The 18,423-nt window shown below is 44.4% G+C and overlaps 1 protein-coding gene across 4 annotated transcripts in view; it reads left to right on the top strand.

Moving 5' to 3' along the window:
- The window catches only part of TMEM131 (transmembrane protein 131), a 211,592-nt gene that overhangs the window by 34,689 nt on the left and 158,480 nt on the right, over positions 1-18,423 (top strand). For all 4 annotated transcript variants that reach the window (XM_044288480.1, XM_044288479.1, XM_044288478.1 and 1 more), the window contains exon 2: positions 7,453-7,514. In XM_044288480.1, the coding sequence (XP_044144415.1) occupies positions 7,453-7,514 (62 nt within the window). The remainder of the gene's footprint in view (positions 1-7,452; positions 7,515-18,423) is intronic.

Below are 18,423 nucleotides of genomic sequence, written 5' to 3'. Positions count from 1 at the left end.
GGATCGCGATCCCGCCTACCGCACCGCCCGCCTCCCGCACCGCCCGCAACCCTCCCCCTGCACCTCCCACCGGGCAAAAATCACTAAGGGGTGCAGGGGGGGGGGGATACAGATGCACTTTAGGAATACTAAAGTTTCTGATCCCCGCGGTCAGGGACCGCGGGGATCAGAAACTGCAGAAATCGCAGCAAACCGCAGGTCTGAATTGACCTGCGGTTTGCCGCGATCGCCGACATGGGGGGGGGGTCACGGGACCCCCCCGCGCATTTAGCCTAGGTGCCTGCTCAATGATTTGAGCAGGCACCGGGTTCCGATCACTGCCAGCCGCACGGCAGTGATCGAAAATGCACAGGGCGTACATGTACGCCCTGTGTCCTTAAGTACCAGGGCACAAGGGTGTACCTGTACGCCCTGTGTCCTTAAGGGGTTAAGGACACAGCCATATTTCACCTTAAGGACCAGGCCATTTTTTTGCAAATCTGACCAGTGTCACTTTAAGTGGTAATAACTTTAAACCCCATTTGAGTTATCCATATGAAGTAAAAAAAAAAAAAAAAAAAAAAAAAAGACTTTTTATTTATAAAACAATACCAAATTTACCAACATTTTTGAAAAAATAGCACATTTCCAAGTTTCAATTTCTCTACTTATATAATACATAGTAATACCTCCAACAATAGTTATTTCTTTACATTCCCTATATGTCTACTTTATGTTTGAATCATTTTGAGAATGACATTTTAGTTTTTGGGGACGTTAGAAGGCTTAGAAGTTTAGAAGCAAATCTTGAAATTTTTCTGAAATTTTCAAAAACCAAATTTTTTTTATGGACCAGTTCAGATCTAAAGTCACTTTGTGAGGCTTACATAATAGAAACCACCCAAAAATGAACCCATTCTAGAAACTACATCCCTCAAGGTATTCAAAACTGATTTTATAAATTTTGTTAACCCTTTAGGTGTTGCACAAGAGTTATTGGCAAATGGAGATGAAATTTGAGAATTTTAATTTTTGGGCAAAATTTCCATTCTAATAAATTTTTGTCCAGTAACAAAGCAAGGGTTAACAGCCAAACAAAATGCTATATTTATTGCCCCAATTCTGTAGTTTGCAGAAACACCCCATATGTGGCCGTAAACTACTGTACGGGCACACAGTAGGGGGAAAGGTGCTCTGTGTGGTTTTTGGAAGGCAGATTTTGCAGGACTGGTTTATTTACACAATGTCCCATTTGAAGCCCCCCTGATGCACCCCTAGAGTAGAAACTCCATAAAAGTGACCCCATTTTGGAAACTACGGGATAAGGTGGCAGTTTTGTTGGGACTATTTTTAGGGTACATATGATTTTTGGTTTATCTATATTACATTTTTGTGAGGCAAGGTTACCAAAAATAGAAATTCGGACATTTCATCTCCATTTGCCATAAACTGTTGAGGAATACCTAAAGGGTTGATAAAGTTTGTAAAATCAGTTTTGAATACCTTGAGGGGTGTAGTTTCTTAGATGGGGTCGCTGTTATGGAGTTTCTACTCTAGGGGTGCTTCAAATGGGACATGGTGCCCAAAATAAAAGGCCATCAAAACCTTCCTTCCAGAAACCATACGGCGTTCCTTTCCTTCTGCACCCTGCCGTTTGGTCATACAGCAGTTTACGACCACATATGGGGTGTTTCTGTAAACTGCAGAATCAGGGTAATAAAGTTAAGGTTTGTTTGGCTGTTAACCCTTTGCTTTATTACCGCAAAAAAAAAAAAATTAAATTGATAATTTGCCAAAAAATTGCTTTTTTGGCAACGTTTTTATTTTTTTGACCGTGTTCATCTGAGGGGTTAGGTCATGAGGTATTTTTATAGAGCAGATTCTTACGGATGTGGCAATACCTAATGTGTGTTTTTTTTCATGTTTTACACTAGATTGTCTTTTTACAAAAAAAAAAAAATTTAGTATCTGCATAGTCTGAGTTCTTTTTTTTAATTTTTTTTAGCCGATTATCTTAGGTAGGGGCTCATTTTTTGCATATGACTTTTTGATCGCTTGCTATTACAATTTTCGCGATGTAAGAAAGACCCCCCTTTTTTTTTTTTTTTTTTTTTTTTTTTTTTTTTTTTTTTTAAACCCTGTTCATCTGAGGGGTTAGGTCATGGGGTATGTTTACCCCCCCAGCGCATTGTCCCCAGTAGCCTGCTCAATGATTTGAGCAGGCACCGGGCTCCGATCACCGCCCACCGCACGGCGGTGATCAGAAATACATAGGACGTACATTTACGCCCTTTGTCCTTAAGTACCGGGACAGCAGGGTGTACCTGTACGCCCTATATCCTGAAGAGGTTAACTGCAGCCTGTCAGCCTTAATTTGGTAATCAGGTGAACGGTGTAGGAATTACAACAGTTTGTCTATGTGCCTCACACTTGTTAAGGGACCAAAAGTAATGGGACAGAATAATAATCATAAATCAAACTTTCACTTTTTAATACTTGGTTGCAAATCCTTTGCAGTCAATTACAGCCTGAAGTCTGGAACGCATAGACATCACCAGACGCTGGGTTTCATCCCTGGTGATGCTCTGCCAGGCCTCTACTGCAACTGTCTTCAGTTCCTGCTTGTTCTTGGGGCATTTTGCCTTCAGCAAGTGAAATACATGCTCAATCGGATTCAGGTCAGGTGATTGACTTGGCCATTGCATAACATGGCACTTCTTTTCCTTAAAAAACTCTTTAGTTGCTTTTGCAGTATGCTTTGGGTCATTGGACGGCGCTTCACAGTGCAGATGGACAATGAGTTCTGAAGCATTTGGCTGAAAATGAGCAGATAATATTGCCCGAAACACTTCAGAATTCATCCTGCTGCTTTTGTCAGCAGTCACATCATCAATAAATACAAAAGAACCAGTTCCATTGGCAGCCATACATGCCCACGCCATGACACTACCACCACCATGCTTCACTGATGAGGTGGTATGCTTAGGATCATGAGCAGTTCCTTTCCTTCTCCATACTTTTCTCTTCCCATCACTCTGGTACAAGTTGATCTTGGTCTCATCTGTCCATAGGATGTTGTTCCAGAACTGTGAAGGCTTTTTTAGATGTCGTTTGGCAAACTCTAATCTGGCCTTCCTGTTTTTGAGGCTCACCAATGGTTTATATCTTGTGGTGGACCCTCTTTATTCACTGTGGTGAAGTCTTCTCTTGATTGTTGACTTTGGCCTCATGCCCACGACAGTATTTTTTTGTGGTCTGCAAAAAAGGGGTTCCGTTGTTCCGTGTCTGTTTTTGTTTCCGTGTGTCTTCCTTTATTTTTTGGAGGATCTACAGACATGAAGGAAAGTAAAAAAAAAATAAAAATCTAAGTCAAGTTTGCCATGAAAATGATAGGAAAAAACCGAACACAGATGCGGATGACAATCTTGTGTGCTTCCGCGTTTTTTCACAGACCCATTGACTTGAATGGGTCCGCGAACCGCTTTCCGTGAAAAAAATAGGACAGGTTATATTTTTTGACGGACTGAAATCACGGACGCGGATGACAAACGGTGAATTAGCTGAGTTTTCAACGGACCCATTGAAAGTCAATGGATCTGCAGAAAATCGCGAAAAATGGAGCAACTGACACGGAATAAAACAACGGTCGTGTGCATGAGGCCTTTGACACACATACACCTGACCTACCTCCTGGAGAGTGTTCTTGATCTGGCCAACTGTTGTGAAGGGTGTTTTCTTCACCGGGGAAAGAATTCTTTGGTCATCCACCACAGTTGTTTTCTGTGGTCTTCCGGGTCTTTTGGTGTTGCTGAGCTCACCGGTGCATTCCTTCTTTTTAAGGCCTCGTTCACATCAGCGTTCAGCCTTTCCGTTCTCCTGCTCCGTTATAGGAGCAGGAGAACGGAAAGGATGGATTGGGCACATAACTGAGACGAGCGGAGCCTACGGACCCCATAGACTATAATGGGGTCCGTTAGGTTTACGCTCAGAAAATGATTTTGGAGCGGAGACAAAAGTCCTGCATGCAGGACTTTTGTCTCCGCTCCAAAATCATTTTCTGAGCGTAAACCTAACGGACCCCATTATAGTCTGAGGTCCGTAGGCTCCGCTCGTCTCAGTTATGTGCCCAATCCGTCCTTTCCGTTCTCCTGCTCCTATAACGGAGCAGGAGAACGGAAAGGCTGAACGCTGATGTGAACTCAGCCTTAGAATGTTCCAAACAGCAAAAACATTAGGCGTGGCCAAAACAACTATCTCTCTGATGGGTTTGTTGTGTTTTTTTTTCGGCCTAATGGTGGCTTGCTTCACTGATAGTGACAGCTCTTTGGATCTCATCTTGAGAGTTGACAGCAACAGATTCCAAATGCAAATGGCACACTTGAAATGAACTCTGGACCTTTTATCTGTAATTGGGATAATGAGGGAATAACACACACCTGGCCATGGAACAGCTGAGAAGCCAATTGTCCCATTACTTTTGGTCCCTTAAAAAGTGGGAGGCACATGTGCAAACTGTTGTAATTCCTACATCGTTCACCTGATTTGGATGTAAATACCCTCAAATTAAAGCTGACAGTCTGCAGTTAAAGCACATCTTGTTTGTTTCATTTCAAATCCATTGTGTTGGTGTATAGAGCCAAAAATGTTACAATTGTGTCGATGTCCCAATATTTATGGACCTGACTGTATATAATATAAGCAAAAGGAAGTAAATCCTGTGTATGATGTAAGAGCATCACACACTGGTGCTACTGGGGTCTGGCAGCCATCTCCCCTGTCCCATACTTGGCAGAGTATGCATTTATATGGGAGGATGGGGAGAGATGGCAATCAGCTGACAGGTATTTCACTTATGGAGAGTGTAATACTAATTGGTAGCTGTCTCTGTATATACACCGCTGCTTGGTAACCATATGACTGAGACGGCATAAATGTCCTTTCATAACCAATGACTAATAAAACCAAATCAGCAGATGCAAACAGGGCGGTGAGGTCGGTACTACTTTGTGAATGTAATAAGATGTGCTGTAGTAAAGCGTTCACCTTGGGCTTTTCTCACCGCAATGTCAGTAATCGGGCTGATTAGAGCATAAAACATTTATTGGAATATAATTCTGAACAAATAAAATTCCTGTAAGTAAATATGTGATACAGGAAACCACTGTTATGCAATTAATCCTTTTAAGAAATCTATGAATTTTCCTCAGTGAGACCCTCCTTCATCGGCAAATCTGCTCTAATTACTTTGAGAGCTGACAACAACCTGTCTGTACAACCTGGGTTGGAGGCCTAACAGTAACCACAAGGGCGACATCTCTGACAGTTTCAGGATACAGAGGAGTAGTTCGTAGCAGTTAGTTTTGAGCAAACTGCTCTAATTCTTTTAGTGCAAGTGAAAAATAATTATGCAATATTAATAGCAGACATTTCTACCGACTCCACCCAAAACTAGCTCTGTCTCCGACCTCACGGCCCTCTAAATAGAAAGCGCTGGCTTTAGGAAGTCCCCTGCCTTCCTGTTCTGTACGTGCAGGTGGCTGTATCCAAGTACAGACGAAATACAAAAAGCTGTGCAGCTAAAGCTACTTTCACATCTGCGGTTTTTGCATTCCGTTTTTGAGATCCAGCGGAGGATCTCAAAACCAGAGCAAAACGGTTCAGTTTTTGTTTAATGCACCTGGATGCATCCGTTCTGTTAGGTTGCGGTTATATTAAATCGAAACGGAACAAACTGGATCTGGCATTAAAATCATTGTTGCGTCAGTGAGCGCGGTAACATTGCGATGCGCGATGCTAGCGTATGGGCAGTTTGCCAGCACAGGGAAGGAACACTATGACGACACTGTGCATGCGCTAGCTCGTGCATCGCGAGATTACGGCGCTCTAGCTTTCTGACGTAGGGGAGCAAGGAGGAGATTCTGAGGGTTCAGGGCGGTGCTGGGCTCCTTCATGCTGGACTCATCTCAGGGTAATTTGCATATGTATCAAATCTTTTTTTTTTTTTTTACACAATAAAAGCACACAGAGCTATGGGGACTGGACATTGCGGATGTGCTAGCGGCCATCTAGCAGCCCATGTCCTCAGCTCTATACACAAAATCCCGGTGACAGGCTATGCTCACACTATGAAAGAGGTCTGTGAGCCCCATGTAGTTACTGGGCCACATTGTCACCACCCTGGATATACACACCCTGCTGCATAGCATCTATTATATGTGATTTAGTGTCTCTCCTTCTTCTTCAACAATAGGCCAAGCTGCGTGCCTTACCCCCACCCCATTTTGATTGAGGTAGCAAACCTTTTTTTTAAACCCCTAACAAATGTGATGGGAAGTATGTTTGCCATTTTTTCTCTCTCACAGATTAGGCCACATCTCGCTTAGTAAATCACCACAACATGCAACTTGGTGGACTGCAGCTGTCAGGGTGACACGTGACTGATTAGCTGTGGATTTGCTGTCGGAGATTTTCATGCAGCAAACTTACAGCGTTGTATCCCCCACTGTGTCAAAGTCTACTTTAGTACCATGGGGAAATGGGTTTCATAGATCAGAATTTGCCTTTTGAGCTGCAAATGACTCTGGGAAGAAAATGTGCAATTATCTTGCAGTGTCTTAATCCAGCAATTGGTCCAGGCAGGCTGTACATATTAATGAGCAGCATGGCTGCCATACTCTGTGTGCCTTCATTGCACGTTCAATATTGTCATTTAACCAGCCCATAGAGAAATACTAGGGGTTAAAATTCTACCGCAGGATGGTAATGGTTTTCATACTTGACACTGTAAATGGTATAGTAAAATAATGTCTCCCATAAGGAATCTGCAAGAGAAGACAGGAATGTTAGAAGTCTTATTGTATATTTCCAGACGGATGTGAAGCATGTAGCTGAGATCACTAGTTTCCATGTTAAGTGGCTGAAGGCATCTGTGTTGGTCCCAGGTTCATATGTGTCCATATTGCTGAGAAAAAAGGAGTTTCCGAATATGCAAATTAGCCTTTAAGAGCAATGGGGGTGTTGACCTTACACCCAAAGGTCCAGCTTTCTGCAACTGCCATGAGTGATGGGGCCAAGCAATGTTAACGTGTTTACTCCTGGCCCTGACTTCTCCTAAAGGCCATTCAAAATGGAGATGGAGCAGAGCCTCTAGGAGTAACAGCAACGCCCCCATTGCTCCTAGAGACTCATTTGCATATATTAAAACATTTTTCTCAGCAATGCGGGCACATCTGAACATGGGACCAACACAGATGCCTTCAGCTGCCAAGAGCACATGTAACAGGTCAGCCAGTGTCATAGGTACAAATCTGCTGACAGATGCCCTTTAAGTGGTTGGAAAATATTTTTGGTTATAATACAGAATAGCTGAAATCTTATAGTCAAGAGTATGAAAGAAAAGTAAAGCAGTTCCCTTTTCTAGACACTTACACTTGATGCCATCCTAAACTAAGGTTTCTTTCCTTTTCTCTGCAGCATTCATCCAGTCAGACAATGTCATTGAAGTGCTTCGGTTTGATGAAGGAGGCCTTTTAGAGGTAATGTTATCAGTTCAATAAGACCTTGTGCGAGAGACTCTACTACAAGATTTACTATTGTGCAGTAAAAAAGCTATTTATGACTCATGCCCTATTTGCTCCATAATTTGCTACTTTTCAAGCTTCTTGGCGCTTTGGTAAAGTGAGTGAAATTTGGGCTTAGTGGAGCGGTTGGGCTTAGTGGAGCGGTTGGGCTTAGTGGAGCGGTTGGGCTTTGCACAGCCTGGTGATTGTACTATAACTTTTACCTTATAGCCGAAGACTACACCAGGCTGTATCTGGCAAGGCATAGATGAGCCTAATTTATTAAGATTAATCTGCCTTTTACTAAATAAGGCATATCACGCTAGTGCGGGGAGATTAAGATTGGCGTATGGGTACACCAGTTTTGATAAATGTCCCTCACTGGGCGTTGTAGTTTCCCTCGACCCTGATGTAAGGGTAAAGTGACACTGGATTTCTAATCAAAAGGAAAAACTGGTCATATAGCGGTGAATGAGAAGTTGGGTAGCTGACATTTGGTGGGTGTGGGTTGTCAGGGGATATCAGTTATAATATATCAGATACAACTGGACAATTAGAATTCGGCGTCTTCAGGAGCAAATACAAATCCAGTGGCTCTTACTTATTGCTGCTGAAGTAGTTGTATTTTATTCCCAGAAGTTTTGGCATTTTCCTGTAGTCTTGTGGCCATTTTAATTTTTTTGGTTTTTATACAAAAGTCTCTGTATTGGTTGTCTCCTTTTGTATCAGCCCATCAGACATGTCATATTGTAAATTACAGGGAAAGGCGTTATGGAAAACAATATGGCTGCACTGCCTGTCACTTAAAGAGAACCTTTCACAGTTTTTTTTTAAATTAAACAATGTACTTTTACAAGCGGGTATGCTCCGCTGATGCTGCTATAACTTTTCCTTTTTTTCAAATTCCCCTCGGCTGCCCTGCTGTACCACCGCTCTGTTTTCGTGCGCTGTACGCCAAGAGAGAGCATCGGTACAGGGTGGAGGACACGCCAGCACTTCTCAGTGGGAATCTCCTTCTCCCCAGCTGTGGTGTGGTCCAATCACAGCGGACCATGTCAGAGAGAAGGTGAGCGGTTTTATCTCTATGGCTGTGACGCCCTCTTCCCTGTACCAGTGCTATCTATTGGCATACAGGGTGTGAAAAAAAAAAGAGAAAAGCTATAGCTGCATCAGTGGAGCGTACCCCGCTTGTAAAGGTACTTAGTTTAAAAAAAAAAAAAAAAAAAAAAAAAAGGCTGAAAGGTCCTCTGTATCAAAATCGGCTGCCTCTTCAGAATAGGCAAATGCTAATAGCTATAACATGTTGTAGTGACATGTCAGAAGTTTTAATCAGCCCGCACCTGGGTACTGATGGATCTATTGCTGAATTATGGGGCAGAAGCGCTATCCTGTGCGCAGGGTCCCTTCGACTCTGCTCGGCTGTCTGAATCGGGCAAAGTATATCAGGGCCTAAGGCTGCTTTCACACTTGTGGTGTTGTTTTCCGGTATTGAGGTCTAGCAGAGGATTTCCATTTAGTCCTCATGCATTCTGAATGGAAAGAGATCCGTTCAGGATGTCTTCTGTATCAGCAACATTCTGTTTTGTGAACGGACACACAACCACTGCAAGCTGTCACTAAAAACAATGTTAGGCCTCATTCACACGGCCGTTGCTGTATTGCGGCCTGCAAACAGTGGGTCCACAATATGCGTGCACAGGCCGTGTGCTCCCCGCATCATGTTAGCGAACCCATTCACTTGAATGGGTCCGCAATCCGGAGCTGCTGTGTGCAGCGGAGGCACAGAACCCCACGGAAGCACTCGTGTTCTATTTTTTTTCTTTGCAGTGCGGAGGGATTACAGACCCTTTCAAGTTGAATAGGTCTCGATCCGTCCTGTGCAGATTGCGGTCCCCAATGTGCGGAGCGGCGTTTGCATGAGGCCTAATTTAATTATGACTGATCAGTGTATTTAGTGACTTATCCATTTTTTTTTCAGTTTTGATTTCACACAACCGCATCCTAACTAAATGGATGCATCCTGATGTTCAAAATCAAAGCGGATCAGTTTAATTCTGGTATTGAGATCCTCTGCAAGATCTCAATACCGGAATTAACAACGCAAGTCTGAAAGTAGCCTAAGGCTCCATTCACACGTCCGCAATGTGTTTTGCGGATCCACGGAACCGCAGATCCGCAAAACACAGAAAGCGGCAATGTGCGTTCCACATTTTGCGGACCGCACATTGCCAGCACTAATAGAATATGCCTATTCTTGTCCGCAATTGCAGACAAGAATAGGACATGTTTTATTTTTTTGCGGAACGGAAGTGCGAATACGCAACTCCGTGTCTGGGCAGCACATAGTGTGCCCTGTAGGAATAAATGGGTCCGCAATTCCGTTCCGCAAAATGCGGAACGAAATTGCAGACGTGTGAATGAACCCTAGGAGGCAGAGTGTTCAGCTAATTGCTTTACACCATTGGTTCAGGGATAGTGGGGGGTCTGCATGTCGCTTCAGGTACACTTAGACAAAGTTTTTGGTGCTTCTCTAACTTGCGATTATTAGGGGTAGAAATCCTCTTTAAGCTTTTATGAGGAAGTGTTTCTTTAAGTGTGTGACACTTTGAATGCAGGGATTTTAGCTAGTTGTTCGTGTATCTATTGTTAAAGTTAGATGTTGAAAATTACACACCAGAATCTGGTAAAGGGGTTGTGCAGTGCTACAGTATTAATGGTCTATCCCAGTGATGGTGAACCTTTTACAGACTGAGTGCCCAAAATGCAACCCCAAACCCACTTATTTTTTTTAAACTCGCTTTATTGAAGAATAGCAAGCAAGAAATAACAGTTCAGTCAAAGAACAGTACAGTATACAATGTCACACAGTACTTAATAAAAGAAATATATTTCCCGCAACATCATGAAGAGTAATAGTCAAAACACATCATGAGTACATCATGCCAATAAACATCAAAGTCAGTTCCAATAGTGCAATACAATTTGTCTCCACTAATTAAGTTACATCCAGGAATCCTGAGATCACATAGTGACTGAAGTAGGGTGATTAAGCCATAGAGTGCAGATGGGCCGCTGTGGCGGTCAGAGGAGAAGCGCACCATGGGCCCCATATCTTTTGGAATTTCTGGGGGCATCCCCTGTGGGAGTATATCATTCTCTCAAAGGGGATGAGGTTGTTGACAAGGGCTTTCCACTGGCTAACCGTAGGGGTTCTATCCGCCATCCTACCTAAGGGCAATGGCTTTCCTGGTCATAAATAGGGCCTCCCTGATGAAAGTGAGTGTATAATGTGAGCGTGACTCATCTTCTACAATTCCCAGAAGGCAAGATTTGGGGTCAACTACTAATGTGTCCAGGATTAGGGAGGAAACTACGTCCACCACCTCCTTCCAGTACAACTGTATGAACCTGCAGTCCCACATCAGGTGCCAAAAATCTGCATTCACCTGTGCGCATCTATGGCATTCTGTGTGGGGCCGCCTACCCATTTTAAAAAGCCTGGTCGGGGTGAGGTAACAACTGTGCAATATGAAGAGTTGTATCAATCTATTAGTGAGAGATGGAGATACAGCTATTGGGGCTTCCAAAGCCTCCCCCCATTCCTCATCCGTTAAAGTAAGTATATTCCCTCTCCATTTACGTTCTGCACCCAATGGTAAAGCTGAGATTTTGAGGTTGAGCAGATGTGTGTGTAAATGGCAGATATCATTCCCCTAGGTCCTTGGATCCTGAAAACCCCAATTAGTAAATACGCGGACACGGGTCCTTTGAGGGCCCGTATCTGGGCTTGGAGGGCATGTCTCAATTGCAGGTATCTGAAGAAGTGTGGCCTCAAAACTCCCACTTTAGTCTGCAGCTGGGAGAAGGAGAACATAATGCCATTTTCATACAAATCTCTCAAATAACATATACCATATCCTTTCTATACTGACGCCCCTTCACAGTGTAATAAATGTGGATTATTCCACAGCGGAATATCATCCGGCAAATGCTTGTACTGCTGCAACTTTGCAGCCCTCCACACCTGATGCGCCAGCTTATGAATCGGTAGGAGCGAGCCTGATATGGATGACAGGCCCTCAAGAACAGGCCATAGGGTGGAAAGCTGCAAGTATTCCCGTAAGTAATATTCAGAGTTAGGAAGCACATCCCGGGTCACCCATGGCACCAAATATCGCAACTGACCAGCAAGAAAATACAAAAGTAGGTCCGTTAAAGCCGCCCCACCCTGATGCCAACTCCTCTGTATGTCTTTAATGGCTAATTTCCGCCTGTTCCTACCCCATATGAATGTCCCTATGAGTGACTGCAATCTATCAAAGAATGTACGTGGGATAGGTACACAAGCGTGTTCCAGTAGATATAAAGCTTTGGGTTGGAGAATCATTTTGATTATGTTTATGTGGCCCATGGTGGACAGCGGCAAAGTGTTCCAAGATTTAAACTTGTCTATAAAATACGGCACCAGGACACATGTGTTCAATTCATGTGAAGTGGCCGGGTCTTTTGAGATGAATACCCCTAGATATTTAAATCTATCCACTACCATCAGGTTCTGATACACCAATGGCCAGTCTGAGGCCCACAGAGGCATAATGGCCGACTTGGCCCATTTATACACAGTCCAGAAAAGGCACCAAACTGTTCTCAATAAGGGTTATTGCTCTTGGTAAGGTATATTCTACGGAATCCATGTCCAAAATAAGTTCATCAGCGTACAAGCCCAGCTGGTCCTCCCTATTCCCCAGGGCAATTCCTTTATAAATATCATCCTGGCGGATCCTCAGTGCCAGATGTTCAATGGCTACCGCGAACAGCAAGGGGGATAGAGGACATCCCTGCCTGGTACCCCTGTAGAGTTTGAACGTAGATGATAAGGAACCATTAATCATGATGTTCGCAGTCAGGGATTTGTACAGGATATTAATCTATTTGATGAATGTGGGACCGAAGCCAAAGAACTTGAGGACTTGCACCAGATAAGGCCAGTCGAATGCTTTGGCAGTATCTAAATCTGCCAAAGCCCACAGTTTCCGGTCCGCACATCCCAGCTGAGCAATAACCTGTACTCTATGTATGTTACTAGAGGTAGATCTGCCTGGAATAAAACCAGATTGATTTTCATGTATAATAGACAAAATAACCCTGTTCAGTCTATTCGCTAGTAATTTGGTAAGAATTTTGTAGTCTAGGTTTAATAGCGAAATATGACGGTACGACCCGCACTCTAAGGGGTCCTTATCAGGCTTCAACAGGACTATGATGGAGGCCTCATACACCGATTCCGGAAGTACATCACTATCCAGAGACGCTTTGTACATGCGCAGAAGCTGCGGTGTTAGAATATCTACATACCTAGAATACACCTCTAATGGAATCCCATCCGGACCGGGGGCTTTACCCAGATTTAACCCTGAAATCGCCTCACTCACCTCCAAAGTAATCTCTCCGTCTAACATTTCCCTATCCGATGCAGACAACTGCGGGTAGGACACTTCCTGGAGGTAGTCCTCTAATGCAGGTGTAGAGTACGGAGCATGAGAGCAGTATAGGTCTTGATAAAACTCTCTGAACCGATCCAGTATACCCTCAGGTTCTGATACTGCCATCCCGTTCTTGTCTGCAATACGTAGTATCGGTGGGGACATGTTATTCCTTCTTACTACCTGTGCCAGTACTTTGCCTACTCTACTGCCTTGTTCAAAGGTCTGCTGTTGCAAGAAAAGCATCTTGCGATCACTCTTATCCTGCAAGTGGTACATGTAGTTTCTAACTTTCAGCATCCATCCCCTCCTATTCTCTTCAGTAGGATCCGAGACATATGCAAGTTCTGCATTTCTGCACTGCATGCCCAAATCCTCCTCCTTACGACGAGTTGATTTTTTAATGTAAGAGATGGAGGACCTGATGCATCCACGCAGGAAGGCCTTTAAGGTTTCCCACAACAGGGCCGGGTCCGTGTCAGCTAAGTTAGCTGCAAGAAATGTGTGGAGCTGATTATCATTCATGGACATCAAAGACAACCAGAACGGGTGTATGCGTTGCTTGGGCTTGCAGGCAGCTGTAGAAGGGTCAGTGATCGAGGCCATCACGGGCGCATGGTCAGATGGGCCCTGGGGCCCATAATGTATCTCCCGCACTTCCATAAAGATGCCAGGGGTGCCCAGGAGGTAGTCAATCCTAGATAAAGCTCCCCTAGAGGGAGTAAAGCAAGAAAATTCTATTCTGTCTGGATATCTCTCCCGCCATATGTCAATCCACCCCAGTTCAGACAGCAGGCGAGCTAGGGCCGTTCTACTTGATGGTCGCCCATAGTGACTATTGGACGGGTTGCGAAATCTATCTTTCGAGTCATCCAGGAGTAAATTAAGGTCTCCCATGCCGAGAATCCCGGCGGATGGAAATTGTGCCGCAAATCCCGCCGCTGCCTGAAGCAGGGATAGACTGGCTGGAGGAGGATTGTACATATTCAATATCGCATCACATATTCCATTAATATGAGCATATACAAAAACAAATTTCCCCTCCGGGTCAATATTAGTGTGATGCGATTCCCACCGAACCGCCCGGTGGATCAGCAATGATACCCCTTTGGAGTAAGAGTTACCATATGCGCACTCTACCCATTGATCCCATGGTTTCTTAACCCTCCCTCCCGTCTCAGTGGTAAGGTGCGTTTCCTGCAACCCTAGAATATGGGGAGCATAGCTGCGTATGTGTGAGAACACTGCCATGCGCTTCCTAGGTCCCCCTAACCCTCTGACATTCCAGGACATTACTTTAATATCCGCCATAGCGAGCACCAGTCGTAAAAGTAAGGATAAGAGTCCAGCTCCTGGGGTTCACTATGGCAAGAATGATGTACATTGCATATAACTCTCATAGATTGACTATTAGACATTTCAGAAATAGCGATTAACATTAGGCATACTTTAACCACCCAAACAGTGGGTGAACCTGTAGAACATAAACAAGTCCAGAATAACAAGTGGCCATGTGCATGGGGGACCTGCACGTTGTATAGAGTTGGAAACCCAGTGCAGGTGGAGTAGCTGGCTCCCATCATTTGCAGCGACGGTTGCCGTTTGCATTGGTGCCAATAAAGCAAAAATATACAGGGTTAACCCTCAACGTCCCTGAGTCCACATAAAAAAATGAGGCAATACATTACCAAACCATGAATCAGGGTAAATTAGAGGAATGAGGATAAAGGGTGTCCTTAGTGCGATCCTCTCAGAATCCTTCCTGACTCTCATGTGATTAACAAAAGAGGCTCATCCGCAATCAGGATCATTTGGGAGGGGAGCGACGGGGTCTCCCGGATAGCCAGTTCTCCGCCTCAGCAGGGTTGGAAAAAAGAGACTTGTCGCCATCCACTACCCTCAAGCGTGCAGGATACGCCATCGAATATTTGAAGTTCATCTCACGAAGGCGCCTTTTAATGGAGACGAAGGTAGCTCGTTTCTTCTGCAGGTCAGCTGAAAAGTCCGGATACAAAGAGATATTTGCTGAACCCAGCGATATGGTTTGTGCAGCTCTGGCCTACGCCAAAATAAGATCTCTGTCCCGCCAATTTAGCATGCGGGCTAGCAGGGGTCTCCGGGATGGGGGGGGGGGCACCAGGAGGGAGCGGCCTGGCTGGGACCCGGTGCGCCCTCTCAACTGCATATGCGGAGGAAAAGTCAGCGTTCGGGAACACCTCTTTAAACCACCCTTCCAAGAAAACTGCTGGATCTGGGCCCTCAGCCCGCTCTGGCATGCCGATGATGTGCACATTATTGCGACACGCGCGATTTTCAAGATCGTCACATTTCTGACGGTACAGCTCTACGTATGCCTCCACGGTGGCAATCCTCGCTGGTAAGGGATTGGTCAGGTCCTCCAGGTCAGACACCCTGGTCTCAGTGAGACGAACCCTTTCCCGCAGCTGTTGCACGTCCTGGCGTAGTAGGCCCAAGTCCACCCTAACCTCCTCTATCTTCCCCGTCAGGGAGACCTGGCACCCGGTTATGGCCGCCATAAGTTGCTGATGGGAGGTTTGCAGGGTAAATTCCGGTTTGTGTTCTGCATCAGGATGTGGTTGCTGAGGCGATTGACTCCTGGTGCTGGTCGCACGAGTCGGTGACGGAGCCGCGGCGCAATGCTGGGAGTCCTGTCTAGCGAACTCCTTAAGTTGCTCCGCAGCCATTTGAGCTTTGCTGGGACTCGTGGTTCAGGTCAGGTTTTGTTAGCAGACACAGGTGTACTTGCTGAAAGCAAATTCGGCAGTTGGTAGAGTCAGGATGGCTCAGGATTGCTGGTGGGAGACTGAGCTGCTCTCAGATGCGTCCGGCCATAACGGCAGTTGGCCACGCCCCCATCCAAACTCACTTATTTATCGCAAGGTGCCAGCGCAGCAATTTACCCTGACCAGTATAGTATATCTTCCATGTACTGTATCATTTAGCTTTGCCAGCCTGCATACAGTGCGCCACCTGTGCTGTTCATAGTGCGCCCTGCGCTGATAAATGGCAGGAAAAGTCTAAGGCATATTGGTACACCATAGACTTTTTCCAGGGTGCGGGTGCCCACAGAGAGGGCTCTGAGTGCTGCCTCTGGCACCTGTGCCATAGGTTCGCCACCACTGGTCTATCCTCAGGTTAGGTCATCAATATGAGATCGGTGGGGGTCTGACTCCAGGCAGACCCGCCAATCAACTGTTTGAAGAGGTAGTGGCTCCCGTGTGAGTTCTGCTTCAAAGTTATTGAGGCTGAGCAGTGTAATTAAAGGGGTTGTCTCACTTCAGCAAATAGCATTTGTTATGTAGAGGAAGTTACTACAAACCACTTACTAATATATTATTTTCCATATTGCTTCCTTTGCTGGCTTGATTCATTTTCCCAGCACATTTTACCCTGCCCGTTTCCATGGTTATAACCAGCCTGAAATCCATCAGCGGGCCATGCTTACACACTATAGGAAAAAGGCACTGGCCTCTGGCGGCCGGGACTTAGAGAGCTCACATAGGCTGGTGCTTTTTTTTTTTTCTATAGTGTGTAAGCATGACTAGGGTTAGGCAATATCAAAAATATTCATACGATAACGATATTAACCCCTTAGGAACCCATGACGTACCGGTACGGCATGGATCCCGAGTCCTTAAGGACCCATGACGTACCGGTACTGCATGGATCCCGAGTCCTTAAGGACCCATGACGTACCGGTACATCATGAGTTTAAAGTGAGATTGCGGCGCTGCTGTGGTTAATCTGAACGGGATGCCGGCTGAAATCATTCAGCCGGCATCCTGTCACAACGCTGGGGGGGGGTCATGTGACCCCCCCTGACTCAGTGATCGAAGCAAACCGCAGGTCAATTCAGTCCTGCGGTTTGCTGCGCTTTTTGCAGTTTCTGATCCCCGCGGTCCCTGATCCCCCTGACTTTAGAGTGCCTAAAATAAAAATTTGCGGGAGGTGCGGCAGGCGGGATCGCGATCCCCGCCCGCCTCCCCTTGAAAATTTGTTGGTGTACAGTGGTATACCAGAGTGTCAGCACATTGCTGACACTCTGGTATAAACGGCTGACATCTGTAAATGGATGTCAGCCGTTTAACCCTTTCCATATAGCGGTCCGTTTCCCCGCACGGTGAACGCCATAAAAATTAATAAATAAAGAAACTATGAGAAAATTGAAATTTTGCCCACCTTACTTCCCAAAAAAGGTAATAAGTGATCAAAAAAGTTGCATGTACGCCAAAATAGTGCCAATCAAACCGTCATCTCATCCCGCAAAACATTAGACCCTACCCAAGATAATCGCCCAAAAACTGAAAAAACTATGGCTCTTAGACTATGGAAACACTAAAACATGATTTATTTATTTTTGTTTCAAAAATGAAATCATTGTGTAAAACTTGCATAAATAAAAAAAAGTATACATATTAGGTATCGCTGTGTCCGTATCGTATAAAAATATCACATGAGTTAACCCCTCAGGTGACCACTGTAAAAAAATAAATAAATAAAAACTGTTTAAAAAAGCCATTTTTTGTCATCTTACGTCACAAAAAGTGCAATAGCAAGCGATCAAAAAGTCATATGCACCCCAAAATAGTGCCAATGAAACAGCCATCTCATCCCGCAACAAAATGAGACCCTACTTAAGATAATCGCCCAAAAACTTAAAAAACTATGGCTCTTGGGCTATGGAGACACAAACTTTTTTTGTTTTAAAAATGAAATCATTGTGTAAAACTTACATAAATAAAAAAAATTGTATACATATTAGGTATCGCCGCATCCGTGACAACCTGCTCTATAAAATTACCACATGATCTAACCTTTCAGATGAATGTTGTAAATAACAAAAAAATAACAAAAAAAACTGTGCCAAAAAAGCGATTTCTTGTTACCTTGCCGCACAAAAAGTGTAATATAGAGCAACCAAAAATCATATTTACCCTAAACTAGTACCAACAAAACTGCCACCCTATCCCGTAGTTTCTAAAATGGGGTCACTTTTTTGGAGTTTCTACTCTAGGGGTGCATCAGGGGGGCTTCAAATGGGACATGGTGTCAAAAAAAAACAAAAAACTGTCCAGCAAAATCTGCCTTCCAAAAACCGTATGGCATTCCTTTCCTTCTGCACCCTGCCGTGTGCCCGTACAGCGGTTTACAACCACATATGAGGTGTTTCTGTAAACTACAGAATCAGGGCCATAAATATTGAGTTTTGTTTGGCTGTTAACCCTTGCTTTGTTACTTGAAAAAAATATTAAAATGGAAAATCTGCCAAAAAAGTGAAATTTTGAAATTGTATCTCTATTTTCCATTAAATCTTGTGCAACACCTAAAGGGTTAACAAAGTTTGTAAAATCAGTTTTTTGAATACCTTGAGGGGTGTAGTT

Source organism: Bufo gargarizans, chromosome 3, assembly GCF_014858855.1.
Source record: "Bufo gargarizans isolate SCDJY-AF-19 chromosome 3, ASM1485885v1, whole genome shotgun sequence".
Classification (NCBI taxonomy): Eukaryota; Metazoa; Chordata; class Amphibia; order Anura; family Bufonidae; genus Bufo; species Bufo gargarizans.
This window is presented reverse-complemented; position numbering and strand designations above follow the sequence as displayed.